The 27,778-nt window shown below is 39.2% G+C and overlaps 2 protein-coding genes across 2 annotated transcripts in view; one reads left to right on the plus strand and one right to left on the minus strand.

The window, feature by feature from the left end:
• Positions 1-27,778, minus strand: part of LOC138831371 (zinc finger protein 585A-like) — a 386,491-nt gene that overhangs the window by 232,357 nt on the left and 126,356 nt on the right. The window lies entirely within an intron of this gene.
• LOC138831357 (zinc finger protein 157-like) overlaps positions 1-27,778 on the plus strand; it is an 87,957-nt gene that overhangs the window by 22,303 nt on the left and 37,876 nt on the right. The window contains exons 7-9 of the mRNA XM_070028474.1: positions 21,135-21,193; positions 25,630-25,756; positions 26,936-27,025. Of these exons, the coding sequence (XP_069884575.1) occupies positions 21,135-21,193; positions 25,630-25,756; positions 26,936-27,025 (276 nt within the window). The remainder of the gene's footprint in view (positions 1-21,134; positions 21,194-25,629; positions 25,757-26,935; positions 27,026-27,778) is intronic.

The following is a 27,778-nucleotide window of genomic DNA, read 5'->3' on the forward strand; positions in this document are numbered from 1 at the left end:
CATGTGTGGAAAGTTTTTCACCAAGAAGTCATACCTTACTGGCCACCAGACAACACACACAAGAGAGAAACCTTATGCATGTAACATGTGTGCAAAGTCTATCACCTGGAAGTCAAACCTCACTGTCCATCAGAAAAGACACACAGGAAAGAAACCTTATGAATGTCATATGTGTGAAAAGTCTTAGCCAGAAGCTACACCTTACTGTCCACCAGAGAGCACACACAGGAGAGAAATTTTATGAATGTAACCTATGTTGGAAAGTCTTTCACCCAGAACTTATACCTTTCTGTCCATCAGAAAAAAACCCACCAGAGAGAAATGTTATGTATGTAGGAGACATGGAAAATCATTTACCTGGAAGGCACACCTTAACATCCATCACAGAACACAAGGAGAGAAACCTTATGAATGCAACAAGTGTGGAAAGACCTGGAGGTCACAGCTTAATACAGATAAGTTGATTCACACAAAGGAACTAACTTAGGATTGTACCAAATGGGGGAAGTCTTTGATCTGTAAGAAAATTGAAATTGCAAGACAGAACCAACACAGGATAGAGACCTTATGGTATAGCAGATGTGGAGTCCTCCAACTAGAAGACACAGCTCAGGGTTCATCACAGAACATACCAAACACACAGACATACACATACCCTCACAAAGAGGAGAGAAATCGTATGTAGGAAAAATAAATGGAAAGGTTTTGAAGAAAAAGTCCTAACTCAGTTTGCATCAGAGAACAGACACAGACGAGAAAATACAAATGTAACAAATGTGGAAAGTCCTTTACCAAGTATTCATGGATCAAAGTTCTTAGGAAACACACAGCAGAGTAATCTTAAAAATATTACAAATGTGGAAATCTTTTTTTAATTTTATTTTATTTGAGAACATACTGTACAGAGGGGGTACAATTACATGGGCAGGATAATGCATACATTTCTGACCAAGCATTGCAGCCTCAAATGTGGAAATCTTTTGATCAGAAAGGAATACCTCATGTTCATCAGAGAACTGACATAGGAGAAAAGAAAGTAGTGCATAGAACATATGTGAAATGACTTTCAATCAGAATTAATCCTCAGCTTATGTGAAAACATAGACAGGAAGAAAATTATGAGTATAGAAAACATTTTGCCAGAAGTCACATCTGTACAGGTATCAGAGACCTGGACACATGACAGAATCTCTGTGAAAATATACATGAGAGGAAGTCTCTCAACTGGAAGCCAACCTTTAGCAAGTATTAGAACATTCACCCAGGGAAGAAGCCCAATGTAGGAAAATCATTGACAGAAAACCTCTGTAAATTATACAGAGAAATCCTTCATGGCAGAGGTAAGCTAGGTGTGATGGGAAACCATTCTTCACTCTTCAGCTCTCTTTGAGCCAACATTTCTCATTCTCTCATCGTGATGAGTGGGGATGGTGTCCTTCAATATTATCCAAAGCATGTTGAAACAACCAGTCTGGACAAGTAATTCAGAGATTGAAGTAATTAACTTGTGTCTTTTATACTAAGGAATGGTGTCTCAGGGTAATTCGATAAACTCTTAGAAATATGAGCTCTGTCCTTTCGGGACTGGATTGAGATCATCTCCAACATGGTTAGGGGAACAATAGATTAGTGAAGAGTGTTATGATAGGAGGCAAGAACATGAGAACAACCATTTTTCTACTCCTCCCTTAAGTCTCCATCTGTATGTGTGATCCATGCCTTATATTACAGATGACTTACTTATTCCAGTTCAGTTTTTGAATGGAAGAGCTAATGGAAGATATTAGTCCTTATTGCAGTACATACATAGTAGTAAAGTCTTTCTTGGAGGGGGAACAATGCTCAATAGGAAATGTATTCAAGACCTAACTCATATAATGGTATAACCAATCTATACAGTATATGTACAATAAAATATATATTTTAAAATATGGTGGAGGGCTGGGAACCTGCTTAGTGGTAGAGTGCTTGCATTGCATGCATGAGCCCCTGGGTTCGATTCCTCTCCACCACATCAGCAAAAAGAAAAAAGCTGGAAGTGGCGCGGTGTCTCAAGCAGTAGAGCACTAGCCTTGAGTTGAAGATCTGAGGGACAGTGCCCAGGCCCAGAATTTAGGCCTCACAACCGGACCCCACCTCCCCCCCAAAAAAGGATCAAATAAAAAATATGGTGGATAAATAAAGACAAGAGTCTTTGCATTTTGCCTTGGGGGAGAACCCCAAAGTGTCTTCAGTGCTTGCTCTTTTCTTTAATCACTGGTGATGAGCAACTTGTGATTGATTCACTCTTTTCCCATTTAGCTGTTCTGCTTAGTGAGCTATAATAATACACCAGTGTTAATGATGTGTCCCGCCTGTTTTATCTCATAGAGGACCAATGCAGATATGACATTAGGGGAAATAATCAAGCACAAAAAGATATTGATCAATCTCAAAAAAATTGAATTTAATTAAAAAAAACATGTTCCACTTGAGCTACTGCATCACTTCTAGGCCCTGAGAGGAAGGAAGGAAGGAGGGGAAGGGAGAGAGGGAAAGAGGAAGGGAAGGAATTAAGAAGAAGGAAGAAATAAACTATTCAAAGGAGGAATGTTTAAATTTTGGTGAATGTGAGAATTATTCTTTCAGAGGTGGGGCTCAAGAAAAATGGCTTTTACAAAAAGCAAATTCTGGAACTGTTTACAAAATGATAAAGATGATGTAACATTTTATAAATTGATTTAACAATTCAGTAATATCAAGTAAGTTGGTCAGGTGTGGCTGGTGCCCTATTGGCCACATAGTAGATCTTGGGGTCTGACACCTTGTCTTCATGCAGGGGAAAGGAAATGCCCCATCCAATACTTGTCTCCCAACTGATGGGTGTGGCTGGATCCCTGGAAGCAGGCATGGGCATTTGGCTGATATGATACTCAATCTAATAGTTCAGTGCCTGGGACTAGGAATTTCCTGTGGACCTGCCTCCTGCTTAGGCCCTATTTAGGCTGTACCAGCAGCGGCACCAGATACCATGCCACATGTCTCTGTGATCATGTCCTGTGTCCTGTCTCCTGGCTTGTCTCTGATTATCATAGTGTGCTAATTCAGCACTCTCTTGGTGCTGATTGTTTTCTTGGTGTAGTTTTTATTCTTTTTTTTTCCTTTCTGTCCTGTTTCCAAGCTGTCTAAGTGTATTTGCGCACTACAATTCTTTGTTACAACAGGCTGCTTGCAGACTGCTAGCTGTGTCATAAAGACTCCAGTATTCCATCTTCCAAAATGTGGCTTCCAACAAATATACTGTCTTCTTTTACAGAAACACAAAGGTTGACCTAATGTTAGAATTTCTAGAGCCTAGATAGATCCACTGTATAGTTATGTAATTAAAGATATCCTGGAGGCATTTAGAAAAAAATGTCTGTTACATCAGAAAGTTCTTAATTAGTAAACCAAGACCCAGATTCCAGATCCTATATAAGCCAGTCATTCTAGATATGTCCAGAGCTGTTTGGTTACATGAAGAGCTCTACTTTCACACTTTCATGAAGAAATGTTTTTGTGCCAGTATGAGCTGTTCAACTCAGGAACTGAGTTGAAGCCAGGCAGAGCTGGCTTCAAAAGAGATTCTCTCATCTTGGCCTCCATAAAAGCTAGGAATCAAAGCATGAGCCTTGTGGGCTGTCCTGAAGAAATATCTCTTTGGGAACAGGAGGTTTCCTTCAGTGCTTCAGCTCTGGCTTCCTTTGGCTTCAACAATTTCAGTATTTATTTCAATTGTTCAAAAATAATAACTGCTCTTTATGGTATTTTCACTATAAAAAAAAGAATCCTTAAATCCTGCCTATGATTCCATTTTACAAGATAAAGAGATTGGAGTTCACATTGCAAGATTTAGGTAGTTGTTCCATCACACTGTTCACCATTCTGCTTATCCACAGATGCCTACTAAAAAAATAGGGGGATTGGGAGGCACCTATGCCCTTTGCCTTCCTACTTGCACCACACACACACACAAACACATGCATACACACACACACACACACACACACACACACACACATAGACACACACACACACTCCATCCATCCATCCATTTGGAAATAGCTCATTCTCCCATGTTTACAAATGGATGCTTTCTGAGAAGGGATGGTTCACAGACTGAAGTCCTAACTTGGCCTGTTATATAGCTCAAATTATGAACCAATATAACCACTTTCATTCAAAGTTTGTCTTATGATAACCTATTTTATTCATTTTTTTTATTATTTTGTTATTATCATTTGGCCAACACTTTGCTTGAACTCAGAATTTAAGGGACTTAATGCTCAATGGATTGGTAAAGTACCCTTTCCTTCTTTTAATTTAAGACCAGCAATTAAAAATGAGCAATTACAGTCCCTCATGTGTGGAATCTTAGCTAATCAGGAAGCAGAAATTAGATAGTAGTTGTAGGCCATACCATGCAAAAGCTTCATGAAAATGGTAGCCAATAAAAGCATAGATCTGGTTATATGTGCCTACATTTTTTTTACTTGTGATATGTAATTATAAAATTAGTGTGTCGAAAGGTCCAGGCAGAGAAGCAAGACCCTAAGGTGAAAAATCAGTGATACAAAAGGGCATCTGGTATAGAAGGTAAAGGAAGTCTCACAAATTTTGGCCCCTGAATTCAACCTGAGGACCAATAATAAGATGCATGTAAACAATACATTCTTCGAAATATTTAGTGGAAGAATTTGGATGTGGTTTACAGAATGATAGGTAAACAGTCGTTTACCAAGTGATTGCAAAAGGACTTTTGCATATGGCTAGATGATGTTTTGAATTTTATATCCTGTTATGTGGACACCATGAGTCCTGCTTGGATCAAGTAATTAAGATCTCCTGATCTAACTGGGCACTGGTGCTTCACATCTGAATTCTTAGTTGCTCAAGAGTATGAGGTTTAAAGAGCACAATTCAAAGGTAAACTAGTTTGGAATTGCTGTGAGAGTGTTTTGGCCAATTATCACCAAATTTCCCACAAGTAGTGCTGTGAATCAAGTTGATAGACTGGCAACATTTTTTTCCATTATTACCAAAGCTCAGGGAGAGTACCCAGGCCCTGAGTAGAAAGAACTCGAAGGCCAGGGAAGATATTTTGTAAAATGGGTTCTTTGGCCCTCCTGCAGAAAAATTACCATTCCTGTATAAGCCAAAAGTCCTCCATAAGTTATAGTCATTGTCCTCCATTGAAGTTGATATTGAAATGTCTTATAAGCCAGGGTAATGATAGATTGTCTCGAATCTTTTGTCATGTGAATCCACATGCACATTCCTTTATGTTTCTGTCTAGTTCATAAGTCTTTGTAGAGTTTCAAGTTTCTATGCAGGACAAAGTGGTCCACATCTGTAAAGTGCGGAATGAGACCTTCAAAGAGAGATCTTAACATATAAAATGTGGCCAAATATTTCAGTATACTTGAAACAGTATCATAAGAAAAGAAGAAGTCAAGTAGTGATGATTTAAAGTCCCCCAATACCAATATATTTGAACGAGAAGACTGTGATCTTGTGCTGTGTGCACATAGATGTAAGAGAAAAACTCTTTTCAGTCTGAGCTGTGTTTAAGCTGAGATGCGTTTAAGCATTTTTGTTGTTTTTCCCTTTCTGATTGCACTTTATTTCAAAGCCACTCCCAGGGGTGAATGAGAGGATATTTATTCTCGCTCATTCTAAAAGCTATGTCCTCAGTAGAGAAGTGGTGAACTATGACAGTTACGTATTCACCCTAGACACAATCACTAAGAGTGGTTTAAGTTACATAAGTTTTCAGAATGTCAAGGGTCCTGCCACATGGTTCATCCTGTAGCCATTTTCAAAATGAGGCTTTAGAAGAGAATTGCTTTTGTATGAAGATTTCAGTTCTAAATTAGATTATTTTCAATAGCCATTCAGTGAATGTTACTGGATAAAGTATACAAATAAAGTAATATTTATTTTAGAGAATATTCTGATATCATCAGCAGGGGCAGTTAATATGATTCAAAGTCAGGACCCTGAAGAGTTTGCTCTCCAGAGATCTCATTATTTAACCAAGAACCTCCAATTCCCACTCAATCTTGATCCCAATGAGAGAACAAGATGTTAGGTGAACCCTTGTTTCTTCCTCAGGTTAACCTGGATTGATGCACCTAAGAGTGACTGGAAAGGAAAGAAGCTGGGATACTGAGCACAGTGGGTACTGCACAAGGCTATCATAGGATTTTCACTAGACCCTCAGGGACCGCCCAAGGCCCCCTTGCTTTACTTTGAGCACTTATATCTTTATGTTTGTCCAGCTCTAGGTCATTTTTCCTCCCCAAATTAGCTTAACATAAAGTGTACATTTTTTCTGTTCCCTCAATGAATTGAGAAGTTCTTTTAAAATTCTCTTTCATTTTTCTGGATCACTTACACCCTTGTATGAAGTTCTGTTGTAGAGAGACTTCATCTGGTGTGGTGGAAGTTGGTTGGGCTCATGGGCTATGCCAGAACTCCAAATGGAAGGTACAGAAAAGAAAAGTTTGGTAAGGAGCCAGCTGAGGAGAGGAGGGCAGTGCCAAAATCTTTACGCAACAGCAAACCATGCAAGCCCCAGGGGACAAGATTGAGAAGCCCAGATCAGGGTATGTGCTCCCTATCAGTCCACCACTAGCACAGCATGGCACCTGCACCATGGGCCAAGGTGTGCAGGTGTTTCCTGCAGCGTGACTGTTGACACAGAGACATGTAAGAGAAGTCAGTGTCCTAATGTAATAGTCTTGTCCTAGGTAGATGATACAATTCCTTGTGGATAAGAAGAATTGGTAATAAAACAATTGTTAGATGACCTCGGAAAAATTCTTGAGCATGTGTGTGTATGTGTATATCCTAATAAGAAAACAAATTGAAAAGTAGTTCAGAGAGAACTCAAATGACAAGTGTGGGACTTGAGTGTACAACAAGATATATCCATTAGAATCACAACAAATAAGTGAAAAGAAAGGGTTTACTTCACAAATTTTTACCTAATCTTACAAATCCCATTATGTTCAAAATAATAAGAGCAGAAATGTATCTGTTGATTCTTACTGTTGTACAACAGCTAGTTTATAAGTGACAGCAGAGGCATAAGGTTTGTTGTGTGTGTGGCCCCTGCACTCATTGGAAAGGACGAAAATACTGTTGAAAGTGATCTAAAGTGATTGAAAGTAATATCTTTTAGATTGCAAGGGAAGCATTGACTAATTTAAATGTGCAGACTTTTTGTTGTGCAGGTCCGTGTGCTTGATCTTAGGGCTCAGGTGCTGTCCCTGAGTTGCTTTTGCTTAAGGGTAGCACTCTACCACTTGAGCCATAGCACTACTTCTGGCTTTTTCTGTGTATGTGGACCTAAGGAATAGAACCTAGCTCCTCATTCATGCGATGCAAGCACTATACCACTTAGCCATGAGAATTAGGGTCATTAGAATACAGTATTCAACTCATGAGTAGAGACAGGAGGGAGGGATTGGGAGAGAGTGAAGGAATGGAAGATACTTTGTGAAAAGAATTTATTAATTTCTGTATGCACCATCTCCACAATAATATTAAATTACATTAATAATAAAAAATTACCTCCATGCCGGGCGCTGGTGGCTCACGCCTGTAATCCTAGCTACTCAGGAGGCTGAGATCTGAGGATCGCGGTTCAAAGCCAGCCCGGGCAGGAGAGACCGTGAGACTCCTATCTCCAATAAACCACCAGAAAACCGGAAGTGGCGCTGTAGCTCAAGTGGTAGAGCGCTCGCCTTGAGCTGAAGAGCTGAGGGACAGCGCCCAGGCCCAGAGTTCAAGCCCCACGACCGACAAAAAAAAAAAAAAAAAAAAAAAAAAAAAAAAAAAAAAAAAATTACCTCCAGCATAAACGATTTGCTTGGTAATGAAAATCTACCACACTTAGAAGAACAGTTACAATTTTTAGAAATCTAACACAGCACTCAATTTGCAATATAAACTATTTCAGTTTAGGTTGAATATTAACTCTACATAAACCAGTAACAATAATCCTTTCATTGTAGTATCCAATTAAGTGTTAATGTTAAATGTTGAGGTAATAAAAAAAAAACAAGACAATCACTTCTGGCTCAAGACTGTCATTTTACCCTAACTATTAAGGAGGAAACTGAGGTCTGGAAGCCAGCCTAGATAGACAACTCAAATTAAGCAGCTAATGAACAGGTTAGAGGAAAGGCTCAAGAGATAGTGCCAACAGTGAGTGAGGAAGCTGACTGACTGTGAGATGAGACCTGGAGTTCAAGCTCCAATAGCAGCTCTAGAAAGTTATGGTGGAGTCTGAGGTATGTGTATTACATGTGTTTCTAAATTAGAAACCTAATTTTTGTGAAAACTGGCAAGTCTTCATCTCAGACATAAAGAGAAAAGAAAATGAGTGGAGGAGGGAGAGAAGGGAAGCCAAAGGTCAGGAAAAAGATGGAAGAAGAGGAGACAAGAGAGTAGTGGAGAGAAAGGAAAAAGAGGGAAAGGGAAAGGAGGAGGAGAAGACAGGAGAGGAAGAAAGCCTTATGGCATTAGATTTGACAGTAAATCTTAAATAAGACACCAAAAGTGACTCATGCAACAAAGAGACAAACAAACAAATGACAGGCTCTGGTGGCTCACACCTGTAATCCTAACTACTCAGGAGAGTCAGATCTGAGGATCATGGTTCAAAGCCAGCCTGGGCAGGAAAACCTGTGAAATCTTATCTCCAATGAAACACCAGAGAGCCAGAAGTGGTGCAGTGGCCCAAGTGGTAGAGTGCTAGGCTTGAACTGATGGACTGAGGCACAAGCTCAGACCCAGATTTCAAGCCCCATGACTGACAGTAAATAAATTAATGAATAAGGGTTGGGAAGGTGACTCAGTGGTAGAATGCTCGCCTCAAATTCATGAGGCCCTGGGTTCCATTACTCAGCACCACATAAGTAGAAAAAGTCCAAAGTGGGTGCTGTGGCTTAAGTAGTAGAGTGCTAGCCCTGAGCTAAATAGCTGAGGGATAGCACCCAGGCTCAGAGTTCAGGCCCCAGAACTGACCAAAAAAAGAAAACAAAACAAAGACAAGAAAATAAATCATAAGTAAAAATTAAAAAATAAATACAAAACCAAACAAAAAAACAAACAAGATTAAGTGAACATAATCAAAATCTTGTATAATGAAAAGAACTATCAACAAAGAAGCAAAAGCATGGTAGGAGAAAATATTTGCATATGTCTTTAAATAGATTCCTAACAAATCTGTATTAGAAAATATAAAGAAAATCCTACAAGTAACCCCCACACAACAAAATCTAATTTTAAAATAGGAAAAAGATTGAAGAGACTTTTCTAAACTGGACATACACAAATAGCTGATTAAAATATAAAAGTAGTATCAATGGTCATGAGAATAATCCAAAGAAAAATTACAATAAAATAACTATTTTCCACATGTTAGTATGGCCATAGTTTTAAACAAAACACCAAAAATCCTTCCAAACTCCAACAAAAGCTAGGAAAGTTGTGACAACAATATGAACCTTGATGCATTTCTCTCAGGTATGTAAAAGTATCAAAGATGGCAAAAAGAGTCCTAAAAAGAACTTAATATAGAATTACATAGAAATATGGTCCAGCACTTCTACACTTGTACATACCTTAGAGAAAAACAGAGATTTCTATAAATACCATCAAAAATACAGCCTAAGTTTCAAGAAAGACAAATACCACAAAGCAGTCCATGAGTATTTACAGAGACAATTGAAGTACTTATAACACACTCAGGCCAGTACAGCAATCAAAGTTATGTTTGAACACACTATTTCATCAAATCCAGTAAAACTTCATTAGGATAGGCTAATGTTGTGTATGAGGATGTGATGTCTGACCAGTTTCTAGCCAACCTTTACCTTCCATGAGAAGTTACCTCCTAGGTGTCATTGAATCACATAACAAGTGGGACAACTTTTTCCTCACATTCAAAAATGAGAAAAAAACTAAAGCAAATCTGCTCTTAACTTAGAAGGCAAATTTTGATAATCTGCTAAATGTCCAAGGCATCTTTAGCTTTTTTAGAAACATGTTCCTGAAGCTGAATCTTTTTTTTCCTGTTCTTCAATCTTGGACACCCTTAGGTTCATAAAATGGAATGTCAAACAGTGAGAAATAAAAGAATCTCATCAGAGATCCTTTCATTCTTACTTGCTGTTGACAATGAATAAAGATTCTGGAACCATGGCTAGGAGAGAAGACAAATGAGAGACTCAGAAAAGAACCTGTATGATTTTACCTTACAAGTTCCTGGTCAGACCATGATAGGTGGGCTGGAAAAGCATAAAGCCTTCTTTTGGGAGAAGAAACATTCCTGAATCAAGTAGAACATTAAAGTATCCAGAAATGACAAATCCAGAGAAGAGTAAAGCCTTATGTGTTACTAAACACTATTAACAGAAAATACACCCCAAAATGTAGATCCATAAAATGCAAAAAAAAAAAAAAAAACACAACTTATATAGCTATGTGCTTTTGCTTAGACTTGTTGGTTGAGGACACAGGAAATTCTATTATCCAGCATTCAGTTTTTTTTCCCATTTACCCACAATAGTAATTGTTAATATAAAATACATGAACTTTGCAGTGACATTTACAAAATGCGAAAATTTATTCTGTTTACTTCAGTGAGGTTGTTTTTGATAGGAAACACAATATGAATCTTTTAAAGGCAGTGTTTGCACATTAGGACTGGGTTTTTCTACATCATAAGAATATTTTCTTTCTTTGAAAAATTAAAGTGGAGCTGGGAAGGTGGCTCAGTGGTAAAGTGCTTGTCTTGCATGCCTGAGGCCCTGCGTTAGATACCTCAGCACCACATAAGCAAAAAGAAAAAGCTGGAAGTGGTACTGTGTCTCAAGTAGTAGAGGGCTAGCTTTGAGCTGAAGAACTGAGGGACAGCACACAGGCCCAGAGTTCAGGCCTCACAACTAGAACGAAAAAAAGAAGAGAAAAACTTAAAGTTAATTTATCATAGCGTAAGTGTTCACATTCACAATACTTAAGATGAGGATTGTTACAAATTTCAAAGTGGGATATTTTCTGTGTGTTTTGGGATTTGGACTGTCCTCATCCACATTAGAAACTGAACAATCTGCCTTAAAATTGTCAAGTTTTCTATTTCATCTCATTTTATTAGAATATAATCTGAATTTAAAAGAGGACGTTGTAACTGGGCTCTCATGTCTAATGGCTGTAATCTTAGCTTCTCAGAAGGCTGAGATCTGAGGAAAGTTAATATTATCCCCATCTTTGCTCCTCAGCTCCACCAAGACTTGAGCTCTTCCCAGACCCAGAGTTCCCTCCATACTGGTGACCACTCCCTCCCTCTACCCACACCTACCTGAGCATGTACCTGCCTAACTTCCTGTCCCCAGCTCCTGTTACTACCTGAAGACAGACACATGCATGTGCTCCCTCTCCTGGGAAATATGGTCCTTCTAGTAAACCTTATAATAATCTTTCTCCTGTGCCTGCTTGTGGTCCCCTGGGATGCACATGATGGATCCGTACAAGGATCACAAAATGAAGCCATTGGTAAAAGAATGTCTGAAAGACTTATCTCCAATAAAATAGCAAGTAGCTGGAAGGGGAGGTGTGGCTTAAGTGGTACAACATTATCATTGAACCAAATAATTTCATGGTCATTTTCCAGACCTTGAGTTCAAGTATCAGGAAAAGCACACACATATCAAGGTCACTGTATTGTATTCAAATTATATTTTAACAATTAAATTGGAATAAATAGATAGGTAGTCTCTCTCTCTCTCTCTCTCTCTCTCTCTCTCTCTCTCTCTCTCTCTCTCTCTCTCTCTCTCTCTCTCTCTCTCCTTTTGTGTTGGTTGTGGGGCCTGATCTCTGAGCCTGGGAACTGTTCCTCAGCTCCTAAACTCAAAGCTAGCACTCTACTACTTGAGCCACAGTGCACTGACAGCTTTTCCTGCTTCTGTGGTTCTGAGGAATCAAACTCAGGGTCTCATTCATGCAAAGCAAGCACTCTACCGCTGAACCACCTGCCCAGCCAGTCTCTCTCATTTTAAGTGATGTAAAATAGACTAATTATATTAATGGAGAAATTATACTTTGTCAAGAACAGACACAATAATTGGAGTATATCTGTGCCAGGCCCATTTTGAAAGTGTCAAACACCATAGTAAGTGCAGAGGGTGAAAAGAAGATCACTATGTTTATATAAGACATATTCAAGGAATGTTTACCATTCATTGGCTTCAAATTTCGAAAACCAACTTTATAAAGCAACATGGGTGAGTACCAGAATCTCTAGGTTCAGTCTCTAGACTCTCCTTGTCTAGAGAACCAGAGGATTCTCAGCCAGTCTCTTGCACCTGCAGGAACAAGTACTAATGGCAGCACAATTCCATTAGACAAAAAATATCATCAACCTCAGACTGGGGAAAGATGGTAAGGGCAGACTTTGGCTGGCGACTCAGATTGCTTCAAGTTACAGCTCCCAAGTTCCTCTGAAGAAGAGACACTGGGCTTCTTCCTTTTGGCTCTCACTATGGAATGCAAAGCTCTACTTCAGAGCACTTCCAGCAGCAAGGCAAAAGGAAAGAAACTTGAATTTACAAACTAAAAAGACCAACAGTGGCCAAGTAGGTTCAAGCGCCTTACCCTGGCCTCCCTCCACTCTTTCAAAGGATCTGTGCCTCAATAGAACTACAATTCCCATAACACGATGCATTCAACTAAAGGAAGTGGGCTTGTTCCAGGGTTTGGACTGGCACCAGACACTTGGTCTTAAGTGTGCATGGATGCATGGGGACCTTTCTCTCCCAGGTGCGGGAACTAAGGTGAGTTTCTTCTTGAAAAATCAGTTTACCTCCTAAAACATTGTGAAATCAACCAAAACAAAGAAATGTATTAGGATCATTAGATAATGTGGCTTTTTAATTCTTAGTTTTATTTTTGTAATTGAGGTTATGAGACTCCATGGTTATTGATTTTGTTTTTGTTCAAAAGTATGTTCCTCTGAATATAAATTAGGTCACTGTTTTGCCTTAAAAATTTGAATATCTCCCCTCTCACTTTAAAAAGGTATTTGCAGCTGGGTGCCAGTAGCTCATGCCTGTAATACTATGTACTAAGGATGCTGAGATCTGAGAATGCCGGTCCAAAGTCAACTCGGACAAGAACATTCATGAGCTTTCTCGCCAATTAACCACCAAAAATACAGAAGTGGCCTTGTGGTTCAGGTGGTGTAGAGCTCACCTTCAGCAGAACAGCTCACCGATACAGCTAAGGCCCAGAGTTCAAGCCACAAGATCAGGTATTTACATACACTGAGCTGACTGATTCTGGGATCATTTCCCCCATCTCTAATATATATAATATATATATATTATATATAATACATATTATATATATACATATATTAATGAATAAAATAGCAGAATTTTAAGGTAGACATACTTTATAATCTTAGAATTAAATAGATTGGTCAAACTCTACCCATTATTTTTCCAGAAACTACCACCTTCTCTCTATGAAATTTTAAGGAGTTTTTGGTTATTTGCATATGAAATTTGCCCTTCCTTTAATATTTTTTCCCTCCTTTTTTTGTTGGTCCTGTGGCTTGAACTCAGAGCATGGGTACTGTCTGTGAGCATTTGCTATGCTCTACTTGCCTTTCTTTATTAATTGCTTCAGGAAACTAGTGAAAAGTTTCCTCCCAGGGGTTTCTTAGAAAATGGTACTCCTCCTCCAAGACTCTTTCAGAAATGGTTGTCTAGAGTGATCAGGGTGAATGTGGGTGGAGATAGAGTTCAGGGTAGGTGTTTGTTCATGTGAAGCTTGATAACTTGACCCAAACCAGTCTGTTTTTACTTTTCTGTTTTGCATATCCTGTTGTTTTGATTTTCTAACTGTTCTCTGATCCTAGAAGTTTCTGCCAGCTGCGGGTCCTCAGACTTGTTTTCCCAACTGTATCCATTACACTGTGGAATAAACCTTTTGCCTCCCTCCCTCATATCAGACATCCTATGCTTTTCTCTTAAGGATTTGTTGTGATTGTTGATGATTCTTTCCACACATCATGATTGGGAAGGATTTTGTAGGAAATATTCATGCCTGATATTCAGTCCTCCAGTGTGTGGGTTCTCCATGCCTCTTTTAGTAGACCTGATCTATTCCTCATGAAAATGGAGATCATGAGGCACATTTGGCTATATAGACATCAACTTTGGAGCACATATAAAATATGAAGGAAAAATAATTCTTCCTTTCTGTAAAAGTAAAAAGTAAGTTTCTGAGAGGCAAGGAGAAAAGGATCAGGTATAAATGGCTGCTTCCTAGACTAGCTGTGTTACATAGTTTTCACTGTTCAAGGGTACATTTTTCAAACATTCATTTCTAAGTATTATGTTCATTGTACTAGTAGATATAGAATTTACTTCCTACATTATTTTTGAATTGTTCAATGCTCACAGAGTAAGTCTCATTATTTGTTATACAAATATTATATCCTCTTCCTTCATTCATCTCAATGATTGACTGTTCTAGATGCTGAACTAGAAAGTACAAGTATGGTACAGTATTCAGGGATAGATTATGGCTCTGACATCCTCTGGACGAAAAGGTGAATGAATGGAAAACATGGAGCTCATGCATAACACTTCTAGATTGCCTTTGGCAGGAGATGTGTTGCACCCCTCATGGGTTCCACTATGCCCAGAGATTCCTGTGGTTGTGATGATCCACCCCCATGGAAGGGATGTGGATTATCGAGAGCCTGTGGATTTCACATCTTGTCTACTGTTGTGGTGGTGGAAGTCTCCCAATATGCACTGTACAACTGGGCTCAAGGAGTGAGCAGTGATCAGTGGTACCTTGTTGGCCCCCATGTTTGTCAGCCTGTTTCGGCAAGCTCACCCTGACGTCTGCAACTGGCTGCTGCTGAGGTCATTTGGACTAATGCCTCTCTCTATTTCATACCTCTGTATCAGAGACCTGTCCTGTTTCATTTACTGTGCAAGGTTGTGTTATGTATCCATACATGCTGGTAGTTGGCCTGGGTATGGTTTTCAAGGATGGGGTGGTTTTTGATGCCTCTAGCAGGAACAATTGTGTTCTCACTAACTGCATAAATACTCTGAGATTACTATGCAATCACCTTAACTTATGTTGCTTGTTCAGTTGATATAACCATTATGGTATAATAAGTTTGGGTCTCTGTTTGCTATTGAGGTTTAGAGGGCTCTTAGCCACTGCTGCAGATTTTGGGGAATATTGGTTGCCAGCATTTTTGCTACCCTAAATGTTCTTGGTAGTGCTACTAGGTCTGCTGAGAACCTTATCCAAACCATATATATAACACAACATGTTAATAGTTTGGCTTGATATGTTTCTGGTGCCCTGGGATGCAGGTGGGCTTAGATAAGTTTGTGTTATGTTTTATGATTTGGAAACAGCAATGATGTATATTGATAATCAAGTAGACATGCTAAAGACCCAGTTAAAAATGATGTGACAGGGGCTGGGAAGATGGCTCAGTGGTAGAGCGCCTGCCTTGCATGCATGAGGCCCTGGGTTCGATTCTTCAGCACCATACAAACAAAAATAAAAAAGCCAGAAGTAGTGCTGTGGCTCAAGTGGTAGAGTGCTAGCCTTGAGCTGAAGAGCTGAGGGATAGCGCCCAGACCCAGAGATCAGGCCCCATGAACAGACCCCCCCCCCAAAATGACGTGACATGCTAATGGTTAGTACGTCTGTGTTATCCCTCAATATGATATGGGCCAATATCCAGTGACATATTTGAGGAATCTGGCCCTTTGATAATTTTTTGTTTTGGGGATCTGGTCATATGGCTAAACTCTGGCCCTGGGCACTCTCCTTCAGCTCTTCACCTCAAGGCTAGCAGGCTACCACTTGAGCAACAGCGCCACTTCTTGCTTTTTTCTTTTTGCTTATGGGGTGCAGAGGAATTGAACTCAGGACCTCATGCATGCAAGGCAAGGATTCTACCACTGAGCCATCTTCCCAGCCTTCCTTTGATAAATTAAGCTTAGACATTAGGCAGCTTCTGGGTCAGATATCTGATATTGGTCAATCCACTCTATAGGTATCACACCCTGCAGACTTAGCTGCATCAGTTCTCCATTATATACAGGGATACAACGTGGGAAATAGCAATCCTTTTTCCATTTATTAGGCATTTTCCTGTTTCTTGTTTTGGTATTCCTTTTTCTTCCATTCTTCCTGAGATGTAGGATCTGCTGCATTTTCCAGGCTCAGTCTGATAGACACTTGCTCAATTTACAAAATAAAAAGGAGGACTTGTTGCAGACTCAGAGGTGCCAGGACTGTCAAGGTGTGAGCAAAAGCTCCACAACCATGGACTGCAACCTTCAGGGCTGTAAGTACTTGCCATTTTCATAGGAGGGAGTGTTCCTTTTAGCTTCTTGGCCTGGGGCCTTACCTGTAGGAGTTTGGTGGACAAAGGTTGAACTAGAATGAGGAAGGCTGCATATGATCTGCAGTTGTTGCCACATTGAGTCCTAGAACAATGTGATGCAAGAACTGGACAGATATAGAAAGTGTCTATACCTAAGGATATTGCTGAAATAAAGAGAGATTCATCATTGGCCTGGTCTCTGTCTCTTCCATTATCATCCCCTTTTTCTTCTGGAGCACTGCTGGGGTTGTGGCTGTCAACCACCAGTGGTAGTTTGCTTACCTAGCATGCATGAAGCCCTGGTTCAAGTCCTCAAAACCACATACACAGGAACACAAAATGTGGAATTGTGGCTCTAGTAGTAGGATGATAGTCTTGAGCAAAAGAAGTTCAATGACAGTGTCCATGCACTGAGTTCAAGACCCAGGGTTGGGACATAAAACACAAGAAATGTAAGTTGGGTGCTGGTTCCTCATGTCTGTAATCCTCACTGTTCAATAGGCTGAAACATGAGGATCCCAGTTCCAAGTCAGCCTGGCCAACAACATGTGTGAGACCCTTATCTCCAGTGACCACTAGAAATCCAGAAGTGTGTTGTGGCTCACATGGTAGAGCACTTGAGCTCAGAGATGGTTCCCAGGTTCAGAGTACAAGTGCCACGACCGACCAAGAAAAAAAAGGATAAAAATATAAGTAAATGCATCAGAAATACAGGCTTGAACAATGAAAACTACACTTCACACGAAGTCTTAGAAGTACTCCAATTCCTTCTGATCCTTTTCTCCTTGCCCCTCAGCAATTTAATTTTTTTGAATGAAATTAATTTTTCTTTATATAATTAGAGGTGCTTTTAAGTTGAAGTTTATAAATCCAAATATGCCCTTTGATTTTCATTTTCATGAGGAATAATTCAGGTCCAAAAAGAGATATAGAAAACCTATACACTGGAGACCAAAACCAGGCATGAAACTTTCCAATCCAAACCATCTCAATTATATTGTATGTAAAGGATCACCAAAAATCACAATAAATATTGAAGAGACAAGTATAGGATCTCTGATTATGAGAGAGGGAGACTGTTGCAGACCCTGGGGTGCCTGCCAGGAGCAGGCAAACTGTGAGCAAAGGCTTCAGGGCCATTGAATCCCACCTTCAAGGTTGGAAGTCCTTGTCCTTTCTTGGTTTGAGGAAGTATGTGTTCTAGCTGTTTGGCCTGGGGCTTTAAGTGAAGGGAGGCTTTGGTGGAAAAGATAGATTGAAGTAGAATGAGGAAAGGTGTGTGCTGTTTGCACTTTTTGGCACAGTGGGCGTAGACCAATATTACACAAGCATTTGAGAAATATAGCAGAATTGTGCCATCAGCCATCTCTCTGTCTCCTTAATTATTATCCCGTTGGCCCACAGAAATCTTGCTTGTGCTCTGTACAGACTGTGGCAGAAGGCAAAGATTTATTCCACAGCTTAATGGATAAGATCTGAGAAGACAAGTCAGAGGTCCCCTAGATATGTAGCCTAAAGCTACTGAGAGGAAGTTTTAGGATCAGAGAAGAGGTAAGAATTCTAAAGAGATTTTGACATGCAAAATGAGAAGACAAAAGCAGACTGCTTTGTAAATGATTAAGATTCACATCAACATAGCCTAGCCTAAACTTCACTCTTCTACTCATCTGCATTCATTCTGACCCCCAAACCACTCTCTTTGTAGGAAAATCAGGGAAATGTGCCATGCTCTTAAGAATCCCTGTGAGGAAATTTTTCACTAGTTACCTGAAGAAATTATGAAAGGAAATCCAAGTAGAGCACAGCAAATGCTCACAGACAGTGACCAAGCTCGGAGTTGAAGCCTCAGGACCAACAGAAAAAGAAAAAACATAAAACCCTTAAATGAAAAGCAAAATTCAGAAACGGCCAAAAACACACTTTCATTTAATAGATAGAATTGGGGATTTTCTGGAAAATTAATTGTTTGATTTTGCAAAATCCAAATCAACACAAGGATTATCATGCATATCCACATAACCATCTTCTTATTTTATGCCAGTGTGTACATTACACTAATGGAGAATGACCCTTTAGAAGTTCAGTGTCTATGAGTACGTTTGTAAGATGAGAGGGGAGGTATTAAACAATGTAAAGCAGAACAGAGATATAATTTACACTCAGCAGAACACAGGCATACAACAAAAAGAAAGGAATGAGAAACACAGTCTCATAACCACAATTTCATTATTAGAACTAAGTACCAAAAAGTCAATGCATCCAATTCTCCCCATATCTATCCATTTTCTGGTTGGTCTTACAATATTTCACAAAGGAAACAGTGGTTTTGAAGAAGAAACTCACCTTAGCTCCCACAGCAGGGAGAGAAAAGTCCCAATGCATCCAAGCACTCTTCTGACAAGAGGTGAAGCAAGGTGGCGCCGAGCATTATGGGAATTGTAGTCTCCGTGGAGGGCTTTTGGTTTGAAAGTCCTGAGTTTTTGTTTTTGGAGGGCGGAAGTGGCGCAGAGATCCTTTTGGGCATGCGTCTCCCCGCCCTGTTGGGCGTTTTAAGTCAACCCATTCTGGATTCTTTCCCTTTGCCTTACTGCTGGAAGTAAAGTTCGGCCTTCCATAGGTGGGAGCCAGGAGGCAGGCGCATAGCTCTGTGCAGTGGACCTTGGGAGCTGTAACTTGAAGGAATCTCAAGCTTTGGAACTGATGTCAGGTAGGAACTGTGGGATTGCTGCTGGAGTCTATCCTCCACGGGTTTCTTTTTCTGGTTTTGTTTTTTTTTTCAGTCATTGGTGGGGCTTGATCTCTGGGCCTGCAAGCAACGTTCCTGAGCTTGTCAGCTCAAGAGGAGAGCTTTACACTTGAGCCAAAGCACCCGCTTTCCCCTCCATGCTTTTCTCCAGTTTGGGGTTGATAATTTGCTTGAGGTTCAGGAGTTTGTGCTGCCATTAGCTTCTGGGCTCTGAGCTGCAAGAACCTGGTTCCCAACTGTCTGAGAGCAAGCTGGGTGATTCTGCAGATGAGGAGAGCCCAAGAGCTGTGAATTTGTACTCCAAGACCAAGGGATTCTTCTATTAACACATGTGACCTTATTTGCTTTGCCCAGGAAGAATTCTAGTGAAATTGTGAGGTGTATGCCTGGCTTGAGTCCTCTTACATTGCAGTTGTATTTTTGGCTTCTGTGTTGTGTCTCCTAGAGATATTTTAATCTTTTTGGCTTGAGCTTTTAATCTCCTGGCTTGAGTTCACAGATGTTTGTTCACCATCCTGTTTCTAGAGACAGTTGTACATGGGATATTGGAGTAGTGAGTGCTGGTCCTGTATTTTTAGGAATGAAGCCTAGCAATGTTTGAAGCAGAGCGCCCTGTGAATAAGCATCTCCATCCTAAATGGACAGACCTTGTCAATTCTGAGAAGCCCTAAAGGGAAGAAGCAGAAAAGCACAGGAAGGGGAAGATGCTGCTAGCTTCCCTTGCCTTATGCAAAAATTGTTGCTACTTCCCTAAGCATCAGATTCACCTGGTACTCTTTCCTACACCACTCTCACTTTGTGTTGTTGCAAGATTTAAGCTAATTTCTAGGAGTCGTGATGAGCTGGCTTGAGGAATAACCCAGATGCTAGTTATCAGAGGGTACCTGAGGCTGTTGTTTGGGAAGGTGGGTTAATTGTTATGACTGAAAATATCTATTCATGTAGTAAGCCCTAATCCTCTTCTTGCTAATTTATTCAGCGTGGGTTACCATTATAATTTTTAGTATGTATTCATTGAACCTTATCATAAATATCCCATCTATGGATTTGTTAATGCTAGCTCTAGTGTGTTGGCTGTGCCTCCTAGTTCAGAAAGTGTTGGTCGGGAACAGTTGGCCTTAAATGAAAAATCACAGAAGAAACTTGAGGTAATATGTCTTACTCAAGGTTGTATGCTTTGTAGGTGATGCTTATCTTCAGGTGTTTCGCTCCTATATGGAGTATTTTATGTTGTATTTTTAGGATGGCCAACGATCTTCCCATGACTGTTTAGGGAAATGAACATTAGGGACTTCCCAAACCTGGGTTTACCCCATCTTTACTCATGTTCCTTTGGCCAAAGCATGTTAAATGGCAAATTGCAAATCATTGCATATGTTTGCAATGGATACAGTGAAATGCATTTGACAACCATTATTGAATAGGACAGCACAAGAAATATATTCTGTACAGTTTCCTCTGTAACTTTGGGTGAAAACTACTGAGTTACAGCATACATGCTTCCCATCATGTTTAAATATGTAAATGAATGTGGTAGAAAACAAATTCCAATGTATTCCTAGGATACCTTTGCATTATAAAAAACAGTTCATTCATCCTGAACTATATTCAGTAATAATTACTTTTAGTGGAAATGTGATATGTTTTTGCTTTCAGTTATTCAATATTTTTTGTAGGAACATTCAGTTTTATAAATGTAGTATGTACATAAACATAGAAATTAGTTGGTTTAATAATATCTATCTACCAGGAAATGGACTGGATTTGTATATATTGGAGACTTTAATGCTCTGTCTGAGACATTAAAGACTCTTCTCTTATAAGAAGTCTTTGCCTTTTTCCAGCCCATGTATTATGTTGCAAGAGGAAATTCTGGGCCGAAAGTCTCACAGATTCATTTCTGAAAACTTCATTTTTCTTGCATCCCAGCCATGCTTCCAGAATCTTCTGCTCATTGTCAGCAGCAAGACAGAATGAATGGATCTCTGGTGAGTTGTTTTTTTATGTCTCATTTGATTTTATTACATTATATGAACCTAAAGATGTTCAAGAATTTAAAGCAATTCCAACCACACAGATTCAGCCTCAGGAACATATTCATATGGCTTATAGATTATCAGATTAAAATTGCTTTTAGGTTTAGCAGATTAAATGGTTATATTCTTTCTAAGTTGAATGCAGATTGGCTTCAGAATGTCTAGGTTTCATCTTGTCATAAAATGTAATCAAATCTATTACGTGATGTAATGACACCGAGCAGGTTACTTCTCATGGAAGGTGAAGGATAGCTTGTAAACAGATCACATCCTCATGAGCAACATTAAACTATTTCAATGAAATTTTCCTGGAATTGCTGAAAAGGTGTTATGGACAGACACACATTGGTGTGTTCTTAAGGAATGATTAACCTATATGTACTTAAATTACGCTCCATATATAGTACTTGGACGACTTCATGGTCTTGGCCTTACTTGAAACGTAGGCTATATTTGTTGGTAAACTTTATGGTCTTTCTACAAATTCCTGTTTGTTTTCTAAAGTATCCTCACAAAATTTCTTTCCTCTATTTTCTCTCTCTATTTTTGATTTTCTATTCACTAGTGTTGGATATTTTTCTCTTTCTCTCTCTTTGTATCTAGCTTTCTATCATTTTTTTCTTACTTTTCTCATTCCCTCTTTCCTCCATGTGTGTCTCAGTTGTTTCTTTTCTTCAAATAATCTATCTGGGAACTACTTTTTCTTAGTGATCAGTTTTACTTTGCTGACATGGCTCTTAGGTTTGACATTTTCCTTACCCAGTGTATAGGAAAATAGTTGCCTAGAGAGTTCTACAGGATTCCAGAAACAAAATTAGAAAATCACAAAAACATAAACAGATAGACTTAGGGAAAACCAGGGTTCCAAAAGTTCTCTGGCACTTGTTCCCTTGGTGCAAGCAAGCATAGTTCCTTGAGTGCACACAGGGAAGGTTACCATTAATTACATGCAAAAATGAAGTATCTATATTAATAGTACAATCAGAGCCACAACAGGTTGTGAGAAAAACATGTTTCCTTATTCTCCTGAGACAGAAGACTGGCTCCCAGAGAAAATGCAGACATGAAGTTCACCTTACCTAGCCTTGAAGGTGAACAGCTGCTCAATTTCAGATGCTATCTTTCTATCTTTCCAACAGCAAGGAAAAGGCCTGCCCTCCAGTCTCTTAACCCTCTCCAGAATTCTCTTTTAACCCTTCTGCAGCCAGCTCTCAGTGTTCTCATTTCGGTCAGGTTGGAATTCCAACCTCTCAAACCTTTTCCCCCTTCAGCTCAACTTCAGAGTTCCCTACAGAAAAGCATTTCCTTCCCCCAAATGATAAACTACAAGAAAATCACTTTTCTCCTGATTCTGTTATCTTTGGTCTAACTTCATTTAATGTGGTATTCTTTTTAGTTTTTCCTTCCCACTACTTTTGAATATTTTAATTCACTGCCAGTATATGAGAGGAACTGGTTCTGATAAAAAAAAGTATATAGAGTGACAAGGTGTTCTTTATTAGAAATATCACTTGTTGCAAAATCTCACAGATGTTTGCTCAGGAATTGATTTGGATCTCTGAGGAATTTTGCTATTAACTAACACAAGTAGAAATATATCCTGAGAAATCTACTGGAGAAATGAATCAGGAATATGTGACACATTTGAGCATTTGGTCAAATTCATCATTTTTGTCATATTGAGTGTTCCTTGAGCTTCTATACATTTTCCTCCACCTTCCATGAAGCCTATTAAAATGAAAAGAATATTTTATTCCCCTTCCACCTATATTTTGTATTGTAGTATGGAGGCAAAGTTTACAAACCTTCATGGTAGCAGTTCTTTTTTACATAGGATGGAAATATCAGGGTATCTGTGACCACTTTTCAATATTTAGTATTTAACCCAAACATGGTTAACCTAGGATATTTTTATGTGTGAACTCAATCAAATCTTATATGGGCCAAGTAAATCATTAGCTACTTTCTGGAGTAATGTTAGTTTTTTTTTTAATATTTAGGTGGACACTGCTTCTCATAGGTCTAGTAATGTTCTATGTTCTGTATTCCATGTCATATTCTGAATGTGTTCTGCTTGCTTATGAGTGTACGTGTTAATAGAAAATCTAAATAGGATTTATGGTGAAGCAGTATATGTAAATGCAGAAAAAATATTTGTTTAATTCATTGTTACCCTGATATTTACTAAAATTTTATCAAAAAATAATATAATTTTTCAGACACCTCCTTAGACTTATTGTTGTCATGCCAGATTATTGTTTCCTTAGAGTTTTTATCTTGTCTGTATTGCTAGCAGGAGAAATGTGTTTGCATGCATTAGGGAAACTGTAATTTTTTTTTTTTGGTTTTCATTATTTTTTTAATTGAATTCAATTTTATTTGTGAACATACTGTACAGAGGAGTTACAATTACATGGGCAGGATAATGCGTACATTTCTTACCAAGCATTGCAGCCTCCTCCTTTGTTTACCCTTCACATCCCTTCCCACCCTCCCCCCTCCCTCCCAGGGAAACTGTAATTTTTTATTGGTCTTCGGGCTTGAATTCTGGGCCTGGTTGTTGTCCTTCAGCTCTTCAGGTCAAAGTGAGTGCTCTACTACTTTAGTCACAGTAGTACTACTTTCAGTTTTCTGGTGTTTTATTGGAGATAAGTGTCTCATGGACTTTCCTGCCAGGGCTGGCCTTGAACCTAGATCCTCAGACCTCAGCCTCCTGAATAACTAGGAGGATAAGCCACCAGTGCCCTGCCAATCTGTGTGTTTTAATGAGCAGGTTTATATATTGTCAAATATTTCTAATTTGCTATTTAATTTTCCCAGTGAATAGATAACACAGCAAGCTGCAAACATTTTTTCCCTTTTCTTTTTTTTTTATTGTAAAGGTACTATACAAAGGGTTACAGTTACATGAGTGAAGTAATCAGTACAATTCTTCTTGAACATTGTTACCCGCTCCATTGTTTTCCCCCTACCATTCCCTCCTTCCCTACCTTCCCCGAGGTTCTTTTTTTTTTTTTTTGATTGTGATTAAGTGATTACATAATTTCCAGAATTTCACAGTATTGTGGAATAATGATGCTCATTTAAAGTCACAATTCATTCTAATTTTCCTGGAGCAAATTGTCTATCACAGTCTGTAACATATAACGGTGTTCACATGTTATACACCATACATGTGATCAGCAGCATGGGGATATTTAGTAGTGTTTCGACCAGATGAGTGGGAGTTCTTTGTTTCTTAAGTCCTGTTAGTTTTGTCGTATGACCTAACATTTTGGATTTAGCATCCACTTATCAGGGAGACCATGTACCGTTTGTCTCTTTGCTCTTGGCTTACCTCACTCAACATGATTCCTTCTAGCTCCATCCATTTCCCTGCAAGTGCCACTATTTTGTCATTTCTAATGGCTGCATAATATTCCATTGTGTATAGATACCACAATTTTTGGATCCATTCATCTGTGGTGGGGCATCTGGGTTGTTTCTATATCCTAGGTATTGTGAACAGTGCTACAATAAACAATGGAGGTGCACGTGTCCTTGTATATTGGTTCCTGTTGTTCAGGGTAGATGCCTAGAAGTGGTATGACTGGGTAGTAAGGGAGGTCAATCTTTAGATTTCTAAGGACCCTCCAGACTGCTTTCCAAATTGATTGTGTAAGTGTACATTCCCACCAGCAGTGTAATAGGGTTCCTCTTTCTCCACATCCCCTCCAGCATTTGTCGTTGGCTGATTTGTGGATGTGGGACATTCTGACTGGGGTAAGGTGGTATCTCAGGGTTGTCTTTATTTGCAATTCCTTCACCACCAGGGATGATGAACATTTCCTCATGTGTTTCTTTGCCATTTTTATTTCTTCATTTGAGAAGTCCCTCTTTAGTTCCCTTGCCCATTTAATAATTGGATTTTTAGGTTTGGGAGGGATTAGTTTCTTGAGTTCCCTGTACATACAGGATGTTAACCCCTTGTCTGATATATTGCTGGTAAATACTTTTTCCCTATTAGTTGGTTGTCTTTCTAGCTTGGTTGCGATAGATTTAGCTGTGCAGAAGCTTTTTATTTTAAGGTAGTCCCATCTGTCGGGTCTATCTCCAACTTGTTGTGACCTTTGGACTCTGTTCAGGAAGTTCCTTCCTGTGCATATTAGTTCAAGTGTTTCTCCTACTCTGTCCTACAGTAGTTTCAGAGATTCAGGTTTAATGTTGAGGTCTTTAATCCATTTTGAGTTGATGTTGGTTCATGGTGATAGGCTGGGGTCCACTTTTAGTTTTGTAGCAAGATGCAAACATTTTATGTAAGAAAAAAGCATTCCTGCAGCATAATGAAATTCCAGATTGGAATTCTCATGACCTAGGTCTAATTTCTTGATGGAAATGTGCCATTACAGAAGCTGATGTCATTTGATGATGTGGCTGTGTACTTCACCTGGAAGGAGTGGCAGGATCTGGATACTAGTCAGCGGACCCTTCACAGAGATGTGATGCTGGAGACCTATAGCAACCTAATGGCCTTGGGTGAGCAAAGGTCACTTTTTCTTGGAAGATCAAGTGCTTTTATTTTAGTAGACATTTGACTGTTTATGTTATCTAGGTATAAGATTCCAGTCCATTCCCAGCTAAAAAACTGCTAGTATACAAGCCAGCCAAATTCAGGTCTGGGAGCTTGGTGTTGTTTGCCTTTCGCACTACTGCATGAACCACAACTCCATTTTGGCTTTTGTTTTAGGGTATATTCTGGGTTTCCATGCCCAGGTTGGTTTGAAGCCTGCCTGTTCTGGTCTCACCTCGTCAATGAAGGGTTACAGTTGTAAGCCTTTGGACCATAACATTTTCTAAAAAAAAAAAAAAAAAAGATTCCAGTCCATGGGAAGTATCATTTCTTTGTAAGGGAAACTTCAACTTCATTATATGTAAATCAAGAGCTAATTTTATTCTCAATCTTTAAGATTTCTAATCAGTAGTTGGACAAAAGTTCTAAACTATGATCCAATAAGAGGAGACTGACTTCCCAGACTTGGGGTAATTATTATAGGTGGATCTACAGTCTAGATAGAATATACATTACTACTGACAGTATGGTCTGGAAATCAGTAGGTGAAAGTGTGTATTTGTAAGCCAAACTTGACACAGAGTTTAGTACATCAAGATTGGAATTCTAGATACTCTGGAGGCTGAAATCTGAAGATTTTGGTTTGAAGCCAGCAACTGTGGACAAATGACCATGAAACTCTTATCTCCAATTAACCTTCAAAAACTAGAAATGTAGCCAAGACTCAAACTAGTAGAATGCTAGCTTTGAGCAAAAGAGCTGAGTTCAAGCCACACAATGGACACAATAAACTCAAAGCTGGGGGAAACGCCACCAAGGAGTTAATAAGAATAGAGAAACCATGGGCTGGGAAGATGGCTCAGGGATAGAGCAATTGCCTTGCATGCTTGAGGCCCTGTGTTCGATATCTCAGCACCACATAAGCAGAATTGGCATTCTGGCTCAAGTGATAGAGTGCTAGCCTTGTACTTAAGAGCTGAAAGACAGCTCTACGGCCCAGAGTTCAGGCCCCACAACTCGACCGCCCCCCACAAAAACAATTGAGAAACCAGATTTAGGAACAACCTTATGAACAGGATGTCTGCGACCTTACATTAATGATGACCCAGCAAGAGCAATTATTCTCCACTATTTCTTATTCACAGGGCACTGTGGTCCTAAACCTGAATTGATTGTGAAGCTGGAGCAAGGTGCAGAACCATGGATAAAAGAAACCTCAGACAAGAATTTTACAGGTGAGTTAAAGCATCTTGAATTGTGATGATGGATTCAGAGCCCAGTGGGTGTGTTTATCTTGAGCGGTACAGAGCAATAGTATTGCTAGTGCCCCTGAGTCATGTGTGGCAGAGAACTAGGTGATCCTTTGTCTCAAGGAATTTTCAATCCAGAATTCAAGTGGAGACAAACTGAATTTGGTGTGCCAGTGTAGTTAATGTTAGCAATTCTCTTTTTCTGTAGAGAAGTCATTCATAAAGAGAAAAAGACAATAAGAAATGTAGAAAGGAGATCTCATTTTCTTTTAAACTAGTATTATGCAGGTAGGAGGAAAATAGCAGTATGCTAGGGCTGCTATCCTCTGATGGGGACAATTTCTTATCAGTGGTGCTGGGCATAGAGGGCGATTCAGAATGGAAGCATTAAGAGTATGGAGATGAATAACTTCAGGAAATATTTCCTGGAGAAACATATAATAATCTGAAATACAGAAAAACATTATTTTGCATTGTAAAATGTCAGTACTACTTTCTTAGTTACTACATTGCAGAGAAAAGTATATATTCTGCATAAAGCAATGCTTTGATATTTGAAAATCTAGTAACAGAATGTGAGGAAATATCGTTATAGAAAGGAATTTGTGGGTCTCATTTATGTTTTTGTCTATTTTTCTATTATTCATTTTAGATGTCCCAGTAATGGAGGATGTGATTAGCACCTGTCAGGAAAGTCACAATAAATATCTCTCTGAAGTAGCAGTCATGAATAGTAAC

Source organism: Dipodomys merriami, unplaced genomic scaffold, assembly GCF_024711535.1.
Source record: "Dipodomys merriami isolate MVZ:Mamm:240054 unplaced genomic scaffold, mDipMer1.0.p SCAF_194, whole genome shotgun sequence".
NCBI lineage: Eukaryota > Metazoa > Chordata > Mammalia > Rodentia > Heteromyidae > Dipodomys > Dipodomys merriami.